The following is a 23,168-nucleotide window of genomic DNA, read 5'->3' as shown; positions in this document are numbered from 1 at the left end:
GTGCGATGATTTTTAACTACACGTTTTTACTTTTTTTTTAAGTAGTTTTACTTTATATTCATGATCCATTTTTATAATAAATTATACGTTTGATATTCTTTTTTTCATTAAACTAAACACTATGCCATTTTGTACACCCTTCCCCTACGTGTACCGAAAATTTCATATCAATAAGTTATCAAAATAATTCAAATAAAAGATCGTTCAATTTCTAAATATATTTCGAAAACACAGTACAAAATGTGAAAGGTAAAACCAATTTTGCGTTATGGCGGTTTAACTGAAACAGTGCGTATTTTTTACGTAACGAACATCTAATTAAAAAACACATGTTGGTCGACGAATACAATAATATTATTATTAATATGTATTATTATTATGACGGTGAATCTCAAAGCATTACTAGCGGCAATAAAAATGTTCTATGGTCGATGCAGCAATAACAAACCATTTATTTTATACAATGCGTATAGAATACGTTGTTTAATAATTATATTATATCTAATAGCTTTTTCGCAGGTACCTATAACTAATATAGATACATACGAATACCAACTAATATATACCTAAAGTAATAATATAACTAACAGCTAAAATATACTAAACGTTAATTTATTTAGATTTAGAATATTTTATAGCTAATAATCCGAAATGGCGCCTTATATTCAAATCGCATCAAGATTCGCTCGAGACGTCACGTGACCGCACCGCTGCGCGCTGCCAGCTGTCGGGGAAATATGCGTCTCGAAAAAGAAGAATGATCACGTATCCCCCGTTATAAAATACCTACCTACATACCTATTAAATCGATCGATCGTTCCTATGATTTAACATATATTGTAATTATATATTTAGGTTCGAGATAATTGAGGCGCTAATTCCAAAAAGCGATAAGTCCAAATTTGGTCAAAATCGAGAAAAAAATACGCTCGTATTCTTTGTATAATTTTACACAATATAAATTCCAAAACGCGACATGTCCCTACGAAAAAAAATATTTTAAGTCTCGATTTATTACAAAAAGCGCCAAGTCCGTTTTTGATATTATTTAAAGCTTGGTTGATTTCGCGCGTGTTTAAGTCAACCAATAAGGGAACGTTCAATATTGAAAAGGGCGTCTCCCATGCTGTAGCATCTGGTAAACTAATGACAGTGCCACGGAAATATGTTTTATGCGGGATAAATTAAAAAGTGAAGTACAAGTAGCGCTAAGTCCAATTTTATTTTGCCTATATTTATTACATTTAAGAGTTTATCGGCTGAAACAAATTGCCATTTGGTTCTAATTTCGACATAGAATACAACAGAAAAAAAATCTCACGTTAAAACAAATAATTGAAGCTAGAAACATAAAAACATTGTTTCCCGAAAATATTGAATTGTGGACTTGTCGCTTTTTGTAATTAGACGCCTCAATTATTCATTCATAATTGCGTATTAGATCTCCTGATTTAAAAAAAAATCATGACATAAATCGTGAAGCCAGCCGGGTCTCCGGTGACCGGTCCTCTGAATTGACGAAAGATTTTGACACGATTAATGCGAAACGTATCTCGTATAATTTGATAATTCAACTCGTCATATGCGGAACCCTGTCTGCGATCTCCGATTTTTAAAAGCCCATTTACTAAAACGTAAGTCGGATCATTTATGAGACGTAACTTTTCAGAAATCTAGTATCCGAAAACAATGCACCAAAGGAGCTGAAATCTAAACATGTGATATATTATGTACCGTTTTGTTCGTTACGACAAATTTATATTCTTACAAAATACACTTTGAATTCAATGGTCTTATAATAACGGAGCCAAAAAGACATGTCCACTTACAAGCATGATGTATGTATATTACACAATATTGTATAAGTATGTAAGCACCTGATTTAATGGCTCGCATTTTGAATATGAGCAGCCAGGTTGCGGATCACTGCCTTCAACAAATTCTTCTTTGAAATTAACTCGGAGAGGATCAATCTCAGTTTTAACATTGGCAAGGCTGGTTACAGGGCTCTGAAACACAAGACAGAAGGTATTTTATAATACGTGTTTACACCTATATTATTATGCGTTGAGCACAAACACACGGTGTCTGTATGTGACATACTGTCTAGCTACTATTAATAAACGTGCAACAGCTGTTTTCAGATGAATGAGAGTACCTAGTTAGCCTGCAGCCATAGAGACGCAGAACCTATAGGTAGGTACTTGGTCAAACAATCGTTATTACTTCAGTGTAAACACAACGGTGTACAAGTATTATTGCATGTTTCAGTTTGTAAAGTCCAATATTTGACGCAACTCTTTTATTTGCATCAGTAACAAACCACTTCAACATAGAATAAACATTTGTTTACAATGATTGATAAGTTTGGAAAACCTAACCTCAATAGTGCTGTTGGCATCGAAAACATTCTCTTGCTTTATACAAATGTTTGTAACCGGATTGTTTGGATGCATTGTTGTAACGCCAACCCATTGCTGCCCTTCCGCATCATCTTCAAAAGCATCTAGTTCACGTTTTATATCCATTTTACGAAGTTTAATTGACGTAAAAATGTCACAAGATACACGGTACGTAGATTGACAGCTGACGTGACAATAGACAATTGACAAAACTATATCGATCTCACGGTCATAGACAAAACGTCTGCATTGTCTATAGAATGGCCAAAAATGGAACTACGAACAACAATAGAACCCCAATTGAAAATTTCAGATTTGTCAGAATGTCAGATTTTAACTAGTTACGAGTCTTGATTGGGTTTTTTTTCAACAATGGCTCTCCCATCTCATTCTTCAGATAGGTAAGTTTGTAGGTCTGAATGCTGTTGACGATATTCTGAAAAAATCATTACGACAACTACGTCATCATAGATAATTAAATTTATTATGGTATTAGGTACCTACGTTAGTAGAAAATAGATCATACCATTTTATGCGTACCATAAATTATTTAAAAAATAAGTCGGTTTATGGCGATTTGTTAACAGATATTTCAGGCGTTTGATATATTGTGACTTGTATTTGGGTCAATTATTGCATAATATGATTGCTTTCGGCTGCTCAGGTGGACAGATGAATAATTATTTTCATTTTGGTAACTACATAAAGCTGTCAACGAGCAAAAAACTCGTTTAAAATTTCTAAATCCGAATGAATTTCACAGACTCCGATGCTCAACAAACATGGGACAATTATTATCAAAAATTTAGCATTCTAGATCCAATCCCATCATTTTTGACATAAGTAGACTAGAAAGATTATAACTGGAAGGCGGCATGTGGAGATGTACCAAAGGAAGTTTAGTTTTAGCACGGTTTGCTATTCTTGTCTATGGCGAAATGCTTACGTCACGTCACGCCTACTACGTTCCATGTGCGACGATCAATTTGAAGACCAATTTTATAAATTGTATGCATAAAATGGATATTAAACGCGAACGAGAAGACTCCGAACCTGTTGCAGAAGGGAAGCAATGGTTTGAGGTACCTGTGAATCATGGTCCAAACAGCCAGCTTCTTACCTACATAAAGCAAGAGGACACCGACGAGGCCCGATACACTTTTGAGGTTAGTTTTTTTAACGGATTGTTGTATGCCGTAGTATTGTTTGTTTAAAGATGTGTGTCGTCAGACGTTATTGACAGTGTATGTATTTTGTGTAATAAAAACCACGTGCAAATTGCGACAATGTTCCGAGCGGCCTACGTCATACGTATATAACCCAACTTAGTTTTGCTGCAAACACTGTCATAATGTTTTTATATTTACTGTACTATTATAATGTACTGTATAGAATATTTACTGTAATATTTTGTTTTTTAGAATATTGTATCAGACCCGACATCAATAACATTGAAAAGAGATACTGAGCTACTTGATATCAAGACTGAGTCTCTGAGATATGATGTTAATTATGATAGCACTACCAACTTGCATTGCTTTTATTGTCAAAGTATTATATTATTCTTCAGTTCGATTCAACGAAAATTGAACAAAGGTTTTTGTTTCCATAGCCATATTTATTAGTCAGGAAATAAATACACTACAAATAATTATAAAATAAAATTCTACATGAGAATTATCATCAATCACACACAATCACATCAAATTGTATCACACACATATATAATATTAGAAAATGTAAATATTATGTAAGCGGACGACTTTTTTTCAAATAGAGAATTTGTGGTGTGTGTTTATCTTACTAACTGGTCGTTCCGCAACGCCGAGCCTCCTCTTGTGGGGGCTATGCACAATAGTATAGAAATGAGGTATAATACAATACAATTATTAGTCTCTACATCTTCATATAGGTTTGTAAACTACTTAACTTTTATAGGACTGTTTTTTATGTAGGTTATAACTAGCTAACGTTTTATGAACTATGCACTTGCAAACTGCAAACCTGTGGCTACATTGTTGTGTTAAACTTTCCGCGCCTCCCTTTGAAACAGTCCGCGCATCCCCAGGGAGGCTCGCCCCTCAGTTTGAAAGTCGCTGCTCTATCATATCACAATTACACAGTAATAAATTAATTAATATTATAAACGTTCCTACCTGTTCTACTGGCTTGCATTCGGAATATGAGCAACCCGGTTGTGAGTCTTCATATTTGATTTGGCATTGTGTGTCTTCTATAAATTCGTCCTTCGAATCAACTAGTTGAGGATCTGTCTCAGACTTTAGACTAACAAGGTTAATGTCAGGCCACTAAAAACAAAAATAAAATTTCAAATGTCATTATTTTAATACGAGGGAGTTACTTCTGTTTATAACCACAATGGTATCGATTCGAGAGAAAAAGTTTTCTGGAATATGATTCGCTGGGAATGTATTATTGCGGTCGAATAATTTGATACATTCAAAATAGATATTTGATGGCTTATATACTGACAGCTAGAGATCTATCATTAGGTTTTGACGATTTATTATACACTTATGGAGTGTATTATTATTAGATATTAGAGAGGGTATTTTACAACTATTCATAATTTGTTTGTTGTATTTTTTATTGTAATCCTACACTTAATAGGTAGGTGATAATGTTTTAACCTAATTTATTGTATTGACTTGTTAGTTAGAGTTAATAGTTTTCGTGGTTAGTGTGGGTCGGGTTGTGTTTGGGTGAGTGCACAGTGCCTGAAGAATCCGAAAGGCAAAACCCGGGTTGTAAAAAGCGACTCAATTGGAATAGTACATAACTTAAATCCATTAGAATTTAAATTCAAATTCCAGGAAGTACCTTCGGTCGATATTATTAATATTGTAGATATAAAATTTATAATATGGAAGAGATATCTTTCCCTAGTATCAGAAAATGTTTTCTCCAATATATAAATAGTATTAAAGTACATACACTTTGTGAATAAATACTATAATATTTGTGACCAATTAACTGTTCACTATACCCAGTAAGCATTATATAAAGAAAATGATGATTCGTATGGCAACATTGTAGATATTTTTTTTGTTGCGTTGTTTTTTTTGTTTGTCACCGAAAAAATAAATCCTTACTGGCACCCTTGCTGAATTTTAATTGCAAGTATTTTAGATTTTCAGTACCTACGTCAACCATCTAGTTGACGACACATTCGAAAAAAACTTGCGTTAGATAGGTTGGCAATCCATCGCGTAGCAGTGTTTTGGATTGTTTTGGAGTTACGCTTATACACAATGAAAAGAGGTCTAGTCTGAGGGAATATTTCAATAGCTAGAGTAACTTCCTATAGATAGAGCTTTTAATGTCGAATATGATGTATGTAACGAGCTATAGCGGTACGTGATGAGTTAAATGATTCATCTGAAACTAATAGGTAAACGTAATGATTATGAGTTTGTTTGATTTGTTGACTTATCAAAAGATTTAACTTTCATTTCCGATCCTTTTTCGGCATTATCTGAGCCATCCAAGGGAGCCATCTAACTCTGTCAAAACTATAAAACTATCAAAATATAGCTTTTAAGAAATATTGTCGGTCCCCGGACTCCAAAACCGGCATTACACGAAGAAAATTACGAAAAAAAATATCCAGACATGACTTAACCTAAAAACAATATTCATTTATTATTTTAATTATGGCAAATATTCCGTTATTGTCATTTTATCGATATGTTATTGCGCTACTAATAAAATAAGTCTCTTAGCCATCGTGGGTGCCGTGGAGCATTGTTTATATTTTATACATTTAAAATAAATGTATCTGACAATTAAATTTGTGTCCTCGTAGACGACGAGCTGTAGCAGGTTAGAATTTCATGACACTCATCTCAAGTTGACATTTAAGTCAATGTGTTTTAGAGACTAATGTATTATTAAATTAATTTTAGATACCTACTGGCAAAAATGATTAATTGTCGGAAATCGCGTCCTCATAAAATAATTGTCAAATCGTTCAAATCCAACCATCCAACGTCGTTTATTTGGTTTGAAATGCTATGAAACATATCTACAAAAAAACGAATTAACGTCTACATATGTACGTAGGTACTAAAATTATTAATAATTTATATGCAATATCTAACCTCAAAAATGCACGCGGCTTCGTCTCAACTGTATTCAATGATAATATTAATGTTATTTATGTGGTACTATGATTCGGTCAGATAAACTCTTTTACATTGTTACCTACATTAATACTAACTCACATTTATTAATACGATTGCAATTGTTAGACATTACCCTTTGATATCGGCATTATTATCGCAATGAATATGAAAAGGTTTTGTCTATCGTCACGACTAATTTGTTATGCTTAGGTCTACAAAACAGTCCAGAAAACAGGCACAAATCGGTAAATGTTAACTAAAAGTGAGAATCTATTAAGTTATACTAATTATTGTATTTTAAAACTAACCTCAAAACTGCTTAAGACATCGACGGCATTTTCTTGTTTTATAGTATAAATGTTCGCGTCTGGACCGTTACCACACGAATGCTGGTTATTTGTTTGAGCTTCGAGTTCACCTGGTTCACGTTTTATATCCATTTTACGTCTTCAATTAAAACAAAAATAATGCGTCAAATTTCTTAAACGTGGCGTTGTACTGTGAGCGGCATAAGGATGGGGCAATAACTAGGGCCGCAAAAAGTAACGATCCTTTTTGTCACTATCCAACCATTCAATACTTTTCCCTAGTTGGAATATTCAAATGCTGATTAGCAATTAATTACAATGCTTACAATTATAACTATTTAAATTATTGTTTAGAATAAAAGACTTTGTGATGATAAAATAATGCTTTAGTCTTTACATTGTTTTATTTGTGACAATACATGAAATGAAAAATTTTACAAACCGGAGCGTTCGTTTATTTTCAGAAATTAGTAACAATATAGTTATGTAGGTATTTAATATTCAATTATTTGTTTAAAGGGAATTATTATTTCTGGACTCTACATTAAAAATTAAAAATAGGTACCTATATAGGTAGTGTGCGTCTTCATACATAACTTACTCTATATTTTTGAGCTGACAATAACAATAATAATATTAATGTCAATGCCAGCATAGCCATCAAACTTTATTATCATTAGAGGTTATGTTTGCTTATTAATAATTGGTTACAAAAGGAATTAATTTTATTAGATCTAGTAAAAACTTGTTAGTAATAATTAGTAACTGTGATCAACTACTGTTGATGTTCGTGGTAGCAAGACAAAACAATATTATTATTGTGTCGCCACGTCATTTCAAAATCAGCCAAGTCCACCTTTGGGTATTGCTGATTTGTTTGTGAATTGCTGAAGAACATTTCTGCATTATCAAAATGTGGAATCGATTAATTTTAAATATTCTATACTCGAAATAATATAACTTTCACCCTTATGACTGTGTATTATTTGAGAAAACAAAAAGCTGTTTTTCTCCTATTCATCTATGATGGACTTGGCTGATTTTAAAATCTAGCGACACTTTTTTCGGTGAAGACAACAATAATTTTATATAGTTTCTTAAATCTCATTTAATTACTTTACTTTGTAAATAGTCTGACTAGCGTGTCAATGGGGGACTTATTAAATAAAACTGTATTGTCCTCCGACTTTGTTCAACATTGTTATTGATTATTTTGTTAATTTACCTATTAGAAAATGACATGCTTTATGTCTTTTTTTAAATTTGAGATTATGGTCAATAGCAGAGCATAGACAAATCAGACGATTTTATGTCCTCGTACTATTGGCTCGCAAATGGAGCGCCTCAATTATTACATATTTTCAATTATGGAAATAAGTTATCAAATAATCCGATACAGACAAAATAAATATCGACAACGGTGTCGTATCGGAAGAAAAGAATCGATCCAAAAGTATTGAAGTATCGGACAAAAAGTAACGATTGATTTTTGACGTCACTATATTATATTAGTTTATTGTCTATTGTCACGGCATCCAAATGCTTGTCTGACAGATTTGCGTACACGTGTTTAGTGTGTTACGATTCTCTTTGAAAACTACTTACGCTTTCAATGCGTAAAATGGACATAAAACGTGAAGCAGTGGACTTCGAACCTGATGCAGATGAGCAACAATCGTTCGATGTATCTTTACATGGCAATAACCCAGAGTTGAATACTTGCATCAAACAGGAGGGTGCTAATGAACACTGCCACGCTGTAGAGGTTAGTTTTTCAAAAGTTATTTAAGTATTATTAAAACATACCAAACTTAATCGATAATATTTGCATGATAAGTTATATTGTAATATTCCAAGAGAGTTGATTCTGAGAGAGAATCCACAAAAGACACCAATGATATAGGTAAGTAAACAGGAAAGAAGTGCGTTTCCGGAAGAAATATGTGGTCACTTCGGAAATAGAATGGGTAATATTTCAACGGCTGTGGAAGGAAACTCTTTATTACTTTACCAATTATAATTATTGTAAATAAGTCGCCAGCGATGGTACGCTCTATTAATTGATTTAGATAAGTTTGGAACGTTTGTTTTGAATTAAAATTACCTACGAAAATGTTTTTGTGATTAGTGCTAAAACAATATAAGTACCTATCTAGTAATATAATTGATCCACTTGATTATCTAACGACCGGTTTCGTTCCCTTTGAGAACATTATTACCCAATATATTGTTCTATTTTTAATTATATTACTATAAATACATATGAATTGCCATGTGGCATTGTTAATCAAGGTAGGTTGGTTTTGTTTGCACTGTGCTTGTTGTCATTCTATTTTAAAATGGCTACTCGCAATGACATTAATATGGATGAAGCTTCTGGAAAAAATGACACTTTTTTATCGGGTCTGCCGAATGGCATAATCTGTTCTAACGATATTGCTATAAATTTCTAATGCTTTTTGTCGGTCTGCCAAATGGTTCGGTTCGAACGGGTTCGCACAAATGAACATTGACACTAGAAACACTGTTCTAATGCTATTACAATAAAGGTGATATTGCTATCAATTCCCGATGCGTAATATCGCATAATGGAAATTGCGTAACGTCTACCTATGCATGTGCGGATGTCGCTATCCGCGAATTTACTTGCCAACTACTGTATCGAGTGCGTTGTCCATTAATAATGTCATTGGCTATTCGTGATTACTGTTGTAGAGTACATAAGTACCTAATGGATGTTTGAAGAATGACCAATGTAGTGACTCACTTTTTCCAAACAACAAATCACAACCCGATTTAATGCAGTACACACTTTCGCCGAGACCACTCGAGGTGGACCGAGCGTGAGCGTATGGTAGGTCCGCTCGGCTCGAGTTGCTATTCCTCGTCAGCGCTCACATAGCATTATTAAAACCACTATGGCGTATACAATTTGACAGCGTTAATTGATGTACTACTAATTATGAAATAATAGCACACTAAACGTATCCAATTGTCATTTTTATCATTCGATGACATATTCGCTTCCCAGACAATTTCTCCTTTGGCGGTTGTCTTCGGTCGAGTTCAAAGAATTATATACGTAGGTAGCGACTATAAGTTTGTAGTAAATTTCAAATAATTGCTTTCTCAAACGGTCGGACATCAATTCATAGCTGTGATGCTGTAACTTCGTCACCTCGTAGCCCCAGGCGGGGTGTATTATTAATAACTATTATGCCCATTTAAATATGAATTACACACTTTGCTTTCCGATTCGAAAATGCATAATACGACGAAGATAGCTTGCCAGTCAAGCGTTAGGTACCTATTTAATCCAAAGAAGCCGCATTTTACGTGATGGTTGTCGACCTTTCGTGCAAATTTAGACTACAGCACTATTGTGGTGATACTATTCCCTTAAAAGAGATAAAGGATTAACTTAAAAATGGTTTATGAGAAAATTAAATTACAACGATTATTGTATATAATAACGAAATTAAATAAATAATTTTTGTGTAGGTAATAAATTATATTGTAATTCTCTAGACAATCAACATATTATTATAATGACGCCAGCGATATCAGTAAACAGGAATAAAGTTTATTATCGTCAAAAGAAGACATTGATATACTTTTTTATTTATAAAATCAATGATTTTTTTTAGATCCTTTCAAAGTACCCTACTACTGTAAAATTGGACACTGATTATGAGCGGGTTGACTCAGAGAATGAGATTGTTCGGGAGGATGAAGTGCAAAGCAATTATGATTACCCCCAACCCACTTGCTCTTATTCCAAATGCAACCCAGGACATCAGGTATAATATAACAATTTATTCATTTTAAATAATCTACATACGATCATAACGGTAACACAGAAAAAATTAGATGCGCAATAGGGCAATGAATTGGATTAGATGTGGCGAAAAACACTAACTTTTCGCTCAGTTTAACTAAATAACGACTTACTGGTACTTGCTTTCCTTATTCAACACAATGTGTGTGCAAATTGAATAGTTTCTCATTTCTCTGATGCTCCAAACACGCGGTCGTTATGTAACCTTCCTTAACCTCCGTCAACTTCTTTCCGAATGATCAGTTTCCAAATAGGAATGCAAAGATACCTATGTCATAAGCTTAGCATAAGTGATATTATTAATGTATTATTATGTAACATGAATATATTGTATATCTAACGATTTACACATGAGACTATTATATAAGTAAGTAATATATTATTAACATAAAAACTTTACTGGTAGGTTTTCAATGTAGATGCGTATTACTAAAAGTGCTAGTATTAAAAAACACATTTCAAACAACTCACTACTACTAGGATGACATCTATTAGACAATGTGACATAGATATATTAGTTGCGGATAAGGAATGTGTGCCGTAAGCCAGCTGTTGTTTATTACGAATCTTTCTCTATTAAGGTATGAAAGCAATATTGTGTTAGTAAATTTTTCATTAAAAAGTGTAACAGTGTAACCACCGTGTGGCTAGGTACATATTATGCTTCATACGTCTTCACTTTCCATGCGAAATTCTGCTCTCTCTTCTCAACTTCGCATGTAATTTGGAATTTGGTGACTACAGGTATGGGAACAGCCTGTATATAAGTATTGTGAAGGGGAAGAGGAGGTTGATGGATATGGTAGGTAGATGGACTTCAATGAATCGAAGGTGGATGCGTGTTTGAGTAATTACCAATTTATTCCCTTCAACAATACTTGATACAAAATTATTACAGACAGTATATTTATGATTAATATTAAATTGACAAATTAAATTACGATGGCGTGTTTATGAGAAAAGTTAACAGAATCGACGATCAGCGATTCGACTTTAGGTTAGCAAGAATTTACGACGTATGATAACAGATTTGTCCCGCTCCGAGCTTTTATATGAATTTATAACAAAGGAAATTCATCATAACTCAGGAGCAATAACCTGTGATCACATGTCACTTGTTTACTGCATGAGCCGCCTAGGTTCACGCAAATCTGACACTTCAGCACATTTCCGGATTGCCTTTTATGACAATGAAATACTTAATCGAGACATTCTTAGCTACAATGTTGCTGAGCAAGTATTATGAATAATTAAATTTTATCATGAAAGTGTTGTATTATTACACAATTGATGACTGGCAAATAACTAAGTCCGGTTGACTGACCTATGGTACGCGCCGTCAAACCGGATCGTATGAATTATGTGACACGCCTTTCTTATCAATGTAGCATGCGTTATTTGGTACTTAAATAGATTATAATAACTTATATACTATGATGAGATTCCATGCTAACCCCACATAAGGAACACCGCTCTTTTGGAATATCATACCAAAACCGATAGTAGATGTGCCTCAACAAATATAAATTATTTTTAGACCTCTGTAAAACTCATTGATAATTGGACTGTGGCAAAAAAAAACTTTCAGACCAGTGACAATGTTGGATACTTTTTGCAGAACTAAATTAAATTGATGAGCATAACAGTGGATGTATTGAGCTAGTGGAAAAGTTTCGCAGACTCTCGTCTGAACTCCTCCAGTTTTCCCACTTATTATGGCAGCTCCGTCGTAGCTTTGCGCTATTAGCTGTCGGGGGAGTACTTTCAAGATTGATATATTCCACTTACATGAGGGTGAATTTAGGTGGACGTTGTTTTATAAGTTTTTAAGATAGGGTATATCAAAGTTTACTCTCTGTGCTTCCATCTACTTTTATTTTTGTTATTTTATTTTATTTCTTTTCTTATTTTATTACTTATTGTAAAATTAACTCACATTTCTCTGTATTTTTATTTTTAAAAATTAATAACATTTATTTTATGTCATGTCGTGAACGCTTTGAATTTATAATTTGTTATATTCATTATATAATTATATTATATAAATTAATTTGATTTGATTTGATTTGATGTCAAGATTCTCAGCTCTTTTAAAATTTCTTCTGTTAATCCTGTTGCTGTGCACACCTCTGGATTTACAAACTTTCAAAATCTTTCACTAAGAACCATATTATCTTTTAAAATATCTTATAACGAAAACCATTTGCGTTTTTGTGGAGCTGTCTGTCGTTTCGTCAACTTGAATTGCTACGTAATTAGACTTTTTTATTTCACATCTAATTACTTCGTGAGTGACTTTTAATATTAACACTAGTAATAATTCATTTTGGATAATCTTCGAAATTACTTTGAATGAAGTTGACCTTTCTAAATGCTCCTTCAAAACAATATCTATTTCCTGCATGAAAATTATTAATCCATGAAATATACCAGGATTATCAGAATCTTTAGACTCATGGCCTCGTAAAGCCAGCTCAAACGATCCGCATAATAGAATGCACTTAAAAATTGAAATGAAACGATTTTTATCGACGGTTTCATTGTGTACAGCGATCGATCTACGGTAAGCGCTGTCTAACTGAATTCGTATATCCATAGTTCCTCATAAAACAAACCTCATAGAATAATTATTTAAATGTGCTGTAAAATTGCTATGCTGTTTTATTTTTTCTTTACGATGTTTTAGATCACCAACACCAAATTCTGTCCATTGCTTTTCGTTTTTCAATCAAAAATTAGACAATGATAATAAAAAAATAAATTTCTTTTATCGCAACCACAAATATAATGACAAAAATTATAGCTTATCTTGTTAAAATATCTGTTTACATCTTTGTTTTCTCTTTCTTTGTCTGAACAATTTTCATATCAGGCATGTACCTGCCTAACATCTTCGTTTGTATACGTTTATCATAGTTAAATGTGTCATTTTTTATTTCGTTTAAAATATAATCCACCACGGTTCAAACAAATAAGCCGTCGCCAATGCCACAAAACATCACAAAAATGTTATAAATTACTAAGAACCAAATTTTGTGTTATATTTATATAATATCTGCACCTATTTCTATTTTTCTTCTTTCGACCATGTCTGATCCTGATAGGATGATATGGGCCTCCACAGAGTGGAGGTTTGTATTGACAGATTTTGTTTTTTACGAGAAATGGATGTCAGCCACTTGCTCAACGTATTAGGTCCATACCCTGACACACACAAATTGAAAAACAATTTTTGTACTTGCCAGACCCAGGATTCGAACCTGGGAGCCACGGCTTTGTAGTCCAACGCTAGGCAAAACAATCAAACACATTTAATCAATTTCATACTCGTTGATACCTAATGGTCTTTTCAACTAACAGAATACACTGCATACATACTGTCGGCGTGGAACCTACGAGTCAGAGACGTTATATTATTATATCTGTTTCATTTTGCCACATTGAAAATATCCATCTGTATCACACATGGACAATGGCCGAATGTAGCGTCATGTTGCGAATGTTGCGACAAATTATTTTGTTTTAACGTTGAGTTTTCTCTCCGTCTCACATACAAAAAATGTGGAGGAAGAAAAATTTAACTTTACGTCATATTTCCAATTTTCCAATTGACCGCGTGAACACTCACGTTGCTATGGTTTGGGCGCTGAATCATCGGGAATACAAAACACTATACAGCTTACTAACACATCGCGTGCCTTATATTTCAAAGCAACGACGAATATTATTATTAATATTATAATTGAGATTGTACATATTATAAATATTATTATGTAGATTGAGAAATATTTATTTTTGGAGGGTCAATGACCATTTGACCTAAAAGGCTAGCCGCCATTGTATGGGAGACTGGTGTTTTATTATGAATCCCCATAAGGTTTAATGAAAACATTGCAGCCAGACTCCGCCTAAGTCCTATCTTTAGATCTCACGCATAACTTAATAATCTGAAGCAGATAATAAATATGTCGTATTAGGAACATATTAAGCAATCGTCTGAAATAATATATTTAAGATTCATTCATATTTACTTAAAATAAACATACTGATATAACTTATCAACACACCATTTCTCTTTGTAAATTCTATCGTCCCTGTATGTCAAGATTCCTACACATCTTTTAAGTGTGTGATTTTTTAAATATCATTTTCTCTTATACCTTTGTTGTTTGTCTTTATGTTAACGCAATATAATTTACGTTCTTTTAGTTGATTCCTGCAACCACTGCCATGACATCTTCCGCTGGTCTCGAATTGCCAGAGAGCATCGTAGAAGTACAACAGGAGCCATATGATGAAATACAGATTGACTATCAAGACATTAAAAAAGAATTGGGGCTATATGAAAAGATTACTAATATAGTCAGTCGCACTACTAAACGGAAAGATCCCAAATTATTTGAATCCGTAATAAAGTTGGAAAAAAAATCGTTTAATAACGAAAATTTTGTGTGCAGTTTTTGTTTTGATTTTTTTGCATCGTTATCTCTATTGAAGCTTCACAAAGCGTGTCATAAAAAATCAAAAGCGGATAAAACCGAAAATTACAAAAGCATTCAATCTAATTTAAAAAATATAAACATGATAAATCATTCAGGTAAAACGCCATATAAATGTGACCAATGTGATTACTTATGTGTTACACCTAGTAAGATGAAAATACACAAAAAGATTCATTCAGGTGGAAAGCCATTTAAATGTGATCAATGTAATTACTCATCTATTACATCCACAAGTTTGAAAATACACAAAATGACTCATTCTGGTGAAAAGCCATTTAAATGTGATCAATGTGAATACTCTTGTATAACATCTAATAAGATAAAAGTACATATAATGTATCATTCTAGTGACAAGCCATTTAAATGTGACCATTGTGATTACTCTTGTTTACACTCTAATGATATGAAAAAGCACAAAATGACTCATTCTGGTAAAAAACCATTTAAATGTGACCAATGTGAATATTCTTGTATAACATCTTATAAGATAAAAGTTCATAAAATGACTCATTCTGGTGAAAAGCCAATTAAATGTAAGCAGTGTAATTACTCCTGTATAACATCCACAAGTTTGAAATTACACAAAATGACTCATTCTGGGGTAAAGCCATTTAAATGTGACCTATGTGATTACTCTTGTTTACTCTCTAATGATATGAAAAAACACAAAATGACTCATTCTGGTGAAAAGCCATTTAAATGTGACCAATGTGAATACTCTTGTATAACATCTAATAAGATGAAACTACATAGAAAAACTCATTCTGGTGAAAAGCCATTTAAATGTGGGCAGTGTAATTATTCATCTATTACATCCACAAGTTTGAAAAGACACAAAATTACTCATTCTGGTGAAAAACCATATAACTGTAATCAATGTAATTACTCAAGTACACGATCTGATAGGCTTAAATCACACAAAATGATTCATACCGGTGAAAAGCCATTTAAATGTGAGCAATGTATATACTCATGTATTACATCTGGTAATTTGAAAATTCACAAAATGATTCATTCTGGTGAAAAGCCATTTAAGTGCAATCAGTGTAATTACTCAAGTGCAGGATCTGATACATTTAAATTACACAAAATGACTCATTCTGGTGAAAAGCCATTTAAATGTGTCAAATGTAATTATTCATGTATTACACCCAGAAGTCTAAAAATACACAAAATGATTCATTCGGGTGAAATTCCATTTAAATGTCAATATTGTGATTACTCTTGTATATACTCTGGTAATATTAAAAAACACAAAATGACTCATTCTGGGGAAAAGCCATTTAAATGTGATCGATGTGATTACTCTTGTATACAATCCGGTACGATGAAATTACACAAAATGACTCATTCTGGTGAAAAACCAATAAAATGTGATGCGTGTGATTATGCTTGTATATATTCTAGCAGCCTAAAAAGACACAAGATGTCGCACTCTGGTGAAAAGCCATTTTAATGTTGTTAAAAGAATTACACATGTGCACGATCTGATATACTAAGATCGATAAAATGACTCATTCTGGTGAACACCAATTAAAATTTAATCTATGAGATTACTCGTGTATACAATCTTTACCTGAAATTTTCTGAAAAGTCGCATTCTGGGGAAAAGCCTTTTTAGGTTGCCAATGTAATTACTATTTTATACAACATATTACTACGAAACAATATTTTCATTTTTAATATCAGCTGATACTTGGCTTGAAATCACTGAAATCAGGAATGATACATTCTTGTTAAAAATCACTTAATTTTACATTCATAATATCAGGTTACTTGATATAACAAAATAAAAGAACATTGTTAAGCCCTTTCCTTGACATCCGAAAAATATCGTACGATTCTATGCTATAGATTCTGTTTATATTTAAGAAATTTTGCGTTTTACAGCCTTTCTTAAGATAAATGATCGTTTCAAATGGTTAACCATACTTCTTCAATTTCAATTTATTTATTTTTAACATATTATTGTGGACATTACAAATTATAAGTTGAAGACGTTCACAACGTGACATTCAGAAACAAAGAAATATAAAACCGTATCACATAAAAAAGAGATAGATCAGAAAAGAGATAGATAGTAAGTTATTAAACAGTAGAAATGTGTACATACAAAAAATATAAATTAGATAGGCTTAATACTGTTAGGTCATCATTTAACGCTATGTTTTGTGTATATAACAAGTAATTGTATAAAATAATTGGCCATCAAGAAACGTAGTTCTAATCCGATTACGGTCTGTCTTGTTCTGCATTAGTAGAAATGACCGCCACAATGTGGCATCATTGATCATCGCCAGGCCAAAGCCGAAAATCGATGGGGTGGTGGGCTCCTAAAAACGCATATGTGGTTTTGCCTACGTACGTTGACCGCTATAAGTAATACCTACTACGTTCAATGTAATTGAATGAACAAAGTATTATTACTAACGTAATACAGTATTGTTATAATATAAAGGTGATTAAAAGCGATGTCGAGAAGTGATAAGATTTGCTTTGAATGCTAAATAGAATTAGAAAATCCAAATATTATGAGGGTACTTGGGATGAACTAAGGAAATAATAAATTGTAAAATTATAGTGACTACAAAAAATCTGTGTAAAACTATCCCCTATATACCTTCGTAATTAAAAATTTTAATATCCACAAATTTCATATTTACAAGATACAAAAAAACCTCAACCCAAAGTAAACTTAATGGGTTATCAAATTATGTGCATAGTTTAAGTAGGTATAATTTGTAAATCTATATTTTTTTGAAAAATAATTTCTAATTTTCATTCGAATAAATATTATTAAAATTATATAAGGCAATACAACATGGCATGATAGATAATAACTAGTTTTGTACAAATATGACTATAAATAAATAAACCTAATACAATTCGTTAAATTTAATAATCTTGTTTTAAGCAGGTACCTTCAAATTAAAATTATGTTCGGAGTGAGAGTTTCTAATAAGTTGAACAAGTGGCTAACGTCCATTTCATATTATTAGAATCAAACATTGTCAAAATACGAAAAAAGCTACATAATCAATTAAACAAAACAATTTGAGTTTTTATATTAAGTACTTTATTTAGTAAGGTGAACATATTGGCTTATTATAAATAGTGCAAGGTATGTATCTGGATTAAATAAAATAAAATAGTTCTTCCATGGGTTCATTATTTCATTCTTCTTATACCTTTTTGTAACATTCTAATCCTGAAACATTTGCCATAGTGTTCCCAAATAAGTGTTTTTACGTGCTTCAACTTTCCTCCTATTTACAGAAACATGCAGTTGGGCGGGCTCAGCGTTTAAATCAGTTACCTATAAATATGTTTACCACTTTTACATTTACGGAAAAAGAGAAGCATATTAAAAAAAACCCAAATACCGCAGTCTATGAAAGACGATATTATTACACCCATAGATTCATTCGCGCGGGTCGAATCGCCCGAGATTCAGTCAGTATGTATAGAAACTTCAACACAACCTTTAATATAGGTACCTTTTTTGTCGCAAAACGAACAGGCTGCTAAAATGGTATTGTTACAACAGCATAATGCTGAAAAGAGGATGTGTCGACTGGAAAAAGAGCGAGATACCTACAGTGTTGGCTGCAACGTCGACAGACATAGAAATGAGCTGTTTTGATTTACAGGCAGTTCTGTCGATACTAACAGTAACGTGTCGGAGTTATACCAACTATAAACGTAAGCTGTCGTTATATAATTTTAATATCGTTTTTAATGTAAGTAATGAAAAAAATGGGTTCTGCTTTACATGGCATGAAGGAATAGTCGATACAGAGACTACTTGACGTCGGCAGCTGCATGTTTTATAGGTATTTGAAAACTTGCTTGCGAGTTAAAAGACAGTAAAGTTATGTTCTAACATAGCGACGATTGCGTGTTGCAGAACACAAACAAATATTTATTGTCTCTATAAGTAGGTGGTAGTAGTATTATTTTTATATAACAATAATTATTGCCACCAAAAAGATTTATTTTGTAATGTATTCATCTTTTGTTAGTTTTATGGTTTTTCTCTACAAGTTTTGTCCAAATCTCATGTTATCCACAAATCATTTCTCGTCTAGTAAAGTTGTCGTCTGATTGTCATGTTTCTAATTTATTAAAAGTACCGTGAAAACAAGTGCCGGAACGCCGTTCCACCGCTTTACTTGATAATAAGCCATGCCACTACCTATCTATAATTTATAATTACAAGCCATTAAAATTGGCCTCACGCAACCTATAACAACATTTATATCGTGGAACGCTCATTTAGCACGCTGAGGATATGGACAATGTCAACTATGTGCGAAGTTCAACTATCCGGCTTGTGTATGATGAGTTTACATAGAAAAAGAAATATTTTGAACAACGAAGAAGCAGATAATAATATATGCAAACTCGCAGAGATTGCAGTAAAATTATTATTTAATAAATGAAAAATGTATACTTATAATATTCTAAAAACTGTTTTAATTACATTTGTTTTTTTACTCCTAAAATGATTTTTTAATGTGTACAACTTGCTCCAATAAGTACTTTGTAATATTTATATATTATACAATAATTATTATTAAGTATATAAAAACAAATCTGAACCAAAGGTGGTGCACTTGCACCACGCTGCCGGCGCCCATGGCTGTGTAACCCTGTTGTTTAAGAAGGCCCGATCTATGTGTGATTGAACTGACTGGGTCCAATCGGGAGTGGCTCTCGTAGTACAGTGGGTAAGGCACTGGCCTTCCACCCGAGAGTTCTGGGTTCGATTCCCGGTCATGACAAAAACATTTATGTGTTTTTCACAATGCCTGGGTGTTTGTGATTGTTCAAAATTACTAACAACCACCTTATGCGAAAAAGCAAGGACTCATGGTTATTAATAATTCTAAAAAAAATAAAAAAACCGGGCCTGTCTTTGCGGGTGACGTCGCAAACGTAAAATAAGTAACCATCACAGAAAAGTTGGTTTTTAAATTGAATCGTACACATGGTATGGAAAATTTAAACTTTAAGCCTTTCAACAGTAGAGTCATACGTCGAACAAAATTTCGACCCCAGTAGGTATTGAAAAACTTCGTCGATTAGTTTCTAATAAATATATAATAATGAGGTGACGAGTTACCAAGCTCCAGAAACCATAATTGGGCGTAGTGTGTAATATTGGACAATCACTAATTGATGAATGTAATATACTTATATTTTGCTGCACTTGTACCAATCACGGAGGTTCTTAAGACACGAAATACGGCGCCGTCCTCTGCTAGGTACGCTAACCATTGATTTTTCCTTGAATGACAAGTAAGGAATGCTGTACTTTTGTCCTCTCATAATGAGGCCGAGGTACTGTAGTTTTCTGGTTTTGATACTACGCCGAACTCTCGGTCCTTCCCCATTCGATTGATAACTTCAACATTTGTCACCCGGTCAGTCCAAGGAATTTTGACAGCCTTGACAGACTTGCCAGACAGATACAGCCACATCTCGAATGCTTCAAGTCTCCATGCCATATCTTGGTTTTACGACCATACACCATACCATAGAAAAGAATTGAGAGAAAAAAATAACAAAACACCATACGCAGTGTCAGACCTAGTCCGATTGCTTATGAGGCGACTCATTTTGAGAAAGGCACTCCTTGCGATCCCAAATCTAGTTTTTATTTTCTAAGACTGGTCCCGTTTCTCTTTAAACCTTGTACCTAAATATCTATAATGGGTCGCACGTTTGATTGGTTCGCTGTAAATGAGAAATTTGTGATGGTGTCTGGCTACGCTAATTTTTATACTAGTAATGGTTTTGTTCTCTTGAGGTTCAATAGGTAATGAAAAAAAGATAAATGTTGTGTCGTTATTAAAAGGAAAAAAAAAACGAAAATGAAATATTATTAACCTACATTAAATAATCTTTAGTTTGTACTTGATTCAGTTTTTATTTATTTTTTGGTGGAAAAAATATTTTGTTAGAAACAATCGATATCGTTGATTGAGGCTTTCTACATCGAATATGATGTAATTATTAGAAGCTATTCTATTTCTAATATGTATCTATTTTTCCACAGAAACCAATATATCTCGTGGGGCAAGGGATTGAGTGTCTAGATACATTAATATGTACCTATGCTAGAAAAAAATCAAGGTGATCCTGTATAAAGAACATACACATAAAGCACAAATAAATTTCATGTTGCAATTACTTCATCTGTAACGTAGTAAAAAAGAGTGATTGGAGTGGGTAGGATTTATATGAATAAGGACGGTAGGATTGTATGAATATGAGTAGGATAAGAATTATGAAGGAAGGATGGGAAGCTGCGCCGGGTCTAGGACGATTTGGCGCCGCGAACTGGCCTCCGCCGATTGGCCTCCGGTAATTGGCCGCCGGTACAATCGGACACCGACCCAATTGGCCTCCGGGACGATCGGACGCCGGTACAATCGGGCGCCGACCCAATTTGACACCGGCCCAACTGGCCTCCGGGAGATTGGACGCCGCACGGCTGAATAAAATGCGCAAAGGAAAAGACCTACGTAACGACTTGATAGAGAAAGTAGACGCGACACTTTAATATGCTTCTATCTACTAAGGCCATCCTCCCACGGCGCAACTTATGTCCGTCGGAACTGAAACTAAAATTCCAGCCAGTATCTAGCTAATGTATTTCAATGGCGGCTCGCTGACGGCGAGACTGCAATCTCTCAGCTTCAAAACGGTCGCAAAGAGATGCGACATGCTAGTCGCGCGGTCTCTCAAGTTTCCAGTCACCGTAAAACAGTGGTACCAACATCATTAGATTCGGTGAAAAATCATATTTTCTTACCAAAATTGGTAGCACTGCGAACAAGTGTCATGCTATAAAAATCATTAACAACCCAAAACGTAAAAAGTACAAGATAACCAAAATTGAAATAATTTAATTCTATTCGAATAAACGCAGCAGCGTGCGTGTTGTCGGTTTTTGTACAAAACAGCTGATGGTTCAGTTTGACAGTTTGAGGTTATGTGATTAATATTTCAAGTGGTTTCAGTAGCGCCGTGTGCGAAGCATCACATTGGCCAGTTTATGCGTTCCTTCACAAACCAGTTCTGTCAGATTTCAGTTGCGCCGTGGGAGGAGGGCCTTAGTGGTTGTACCTAATATATTTTGCGCTTAACGTATTTTTATTATGATTAATAATAATTATTACTTATGCTTTATGCTGTTTATAAAAAGAAAAGAATTCTTTCCTCGTCAGAACTTGAAGATGTGCATAATTAAGTGGTTTATTGTGTTTACCTACCTATTCATATTTTTTAAAAAAAAAGCAAATATTAATAATGAATTGGTTGGTTAAAATAATATCTTTCGGCGTTTTTTCGATTTCATGTTATTATAATTGAATTTTATATGTGTACATAATCCGTAAATAAGTATTTTGAAGAATATGAAATTACAAACAATATAAGAAGGTAAACTACTTGAAAGGTACCTACATATTACATTATATATTATGTTGACAAAGCGAATTTGTAACTTTATTGGAAGTTTTAGTTATTTAAACACGATTTTGAATACTGGATAAGTCAGTCCTCCCAAGTAATCGTTTTATACCTTATCATATTATAGATTACCCAGTTTGGGGGTATCCATAATTTTACAAATAACATGTTTTTATTTGATGTAAAGTTAAAAATCCATACCTACCCAATAATTAGTTAATGGATATCTACAGTTTTTTTAAATTGTTCATTTATAAAAAAAATGACAATTAGGTACCTTTTTATTGTTAAAGGTTTTCAAATTAACTCTCGCATAGAATTCTTAAATCATTGGTTTTGTATGGCAATTAATTATATAATATAATTCATATTATTTATTGTATCTAATACCAGTAATGAATTTATATTCTTATAAATATATAGGTTATTAAGTAATAGGCCTACTTGGAGTTTTACAAAAACTATCGGACGTATTGAGACATTTTGTAGTTGTG

General features: G+C 33.2%; 3 protein-coding genes across 4 annotated transcripts in view; 1 reads left to right on the top strand and 2 right to left on the bottom strand.

The window, feature by feature from the left end:
- Positions 1-23,168, bottom strand: part of LOC147076097 (uncharacterized) — an 833,775-nt gene that overhangs the window by 765,844 nt on the left and 44,763 nt on the right. The gene's annotated exons all lie outside the window — the stretch shown is intronic.
- On the bottom strand, positions 1,435-7,062 carry LOC147076100 (uncharacterized). Its single transcript, XM_085941654.1, has 3 exons — positions 6,856-7,062; positions 4,559-4,711; positions 1,435-2,009 (listed from the first exon to the last, which is right to left on the bottom strand). The coding sequence occupies exons 1-3, from the start codon at positions 6,985-6,987 to the stop codon at positions 1,848-1,850; spliced, it is 447 nt and encodes a 148-aa protein (XP_085797780.1). The 5' UTR covers positions 6,988-7,062; the 3' UTR covers positions 1,435-1,847.
- Positions 6,900-23,168, top strand: part of LOC147076099 (uncharacterized) — a 23,781-nt gene continuing 7,512 nt past the window's right edge. Inside the window, exons 1-3 of the mRNA XM_085941566.1 lie at positions 6,900-8,620; positions 10,503-10,655; positions 14,903-15,055. Coding sequence (XP_085797692.1) covers positions 8,468-8,620; positions 10,503-10,655; positions 14,903-15,055 — 459 coding nt within the window. The 5' untranslated portion in view covers positions 6,900-8,467. The remainder of the gene's footprint in view (positions 8,621-10,502; positions 10,656-14,902; positions 15,056-23,168) is intronic.

Source organism: Rhyacophila brunnea, unplaced genomic scaffold (assembly GCF_057557595.1).
Source record: "Rhyacophila brunnea isolate RB1 unplaced genomic scaffold, BYU_Rbru_1.0 scaffold_13, whole genome shotgun sequence".
NCBI classification, from domain to species: domain Eukaryota; kingdom Metazoa; phylum Arthropoda; class Insecta; order Trichoptera; family Rhyacophilidae; genus Rhyacophila; species Rhyacophila brunnea.
This window is presented reverse-complemented; position numbering and strand designations above follow the sequence as displayed.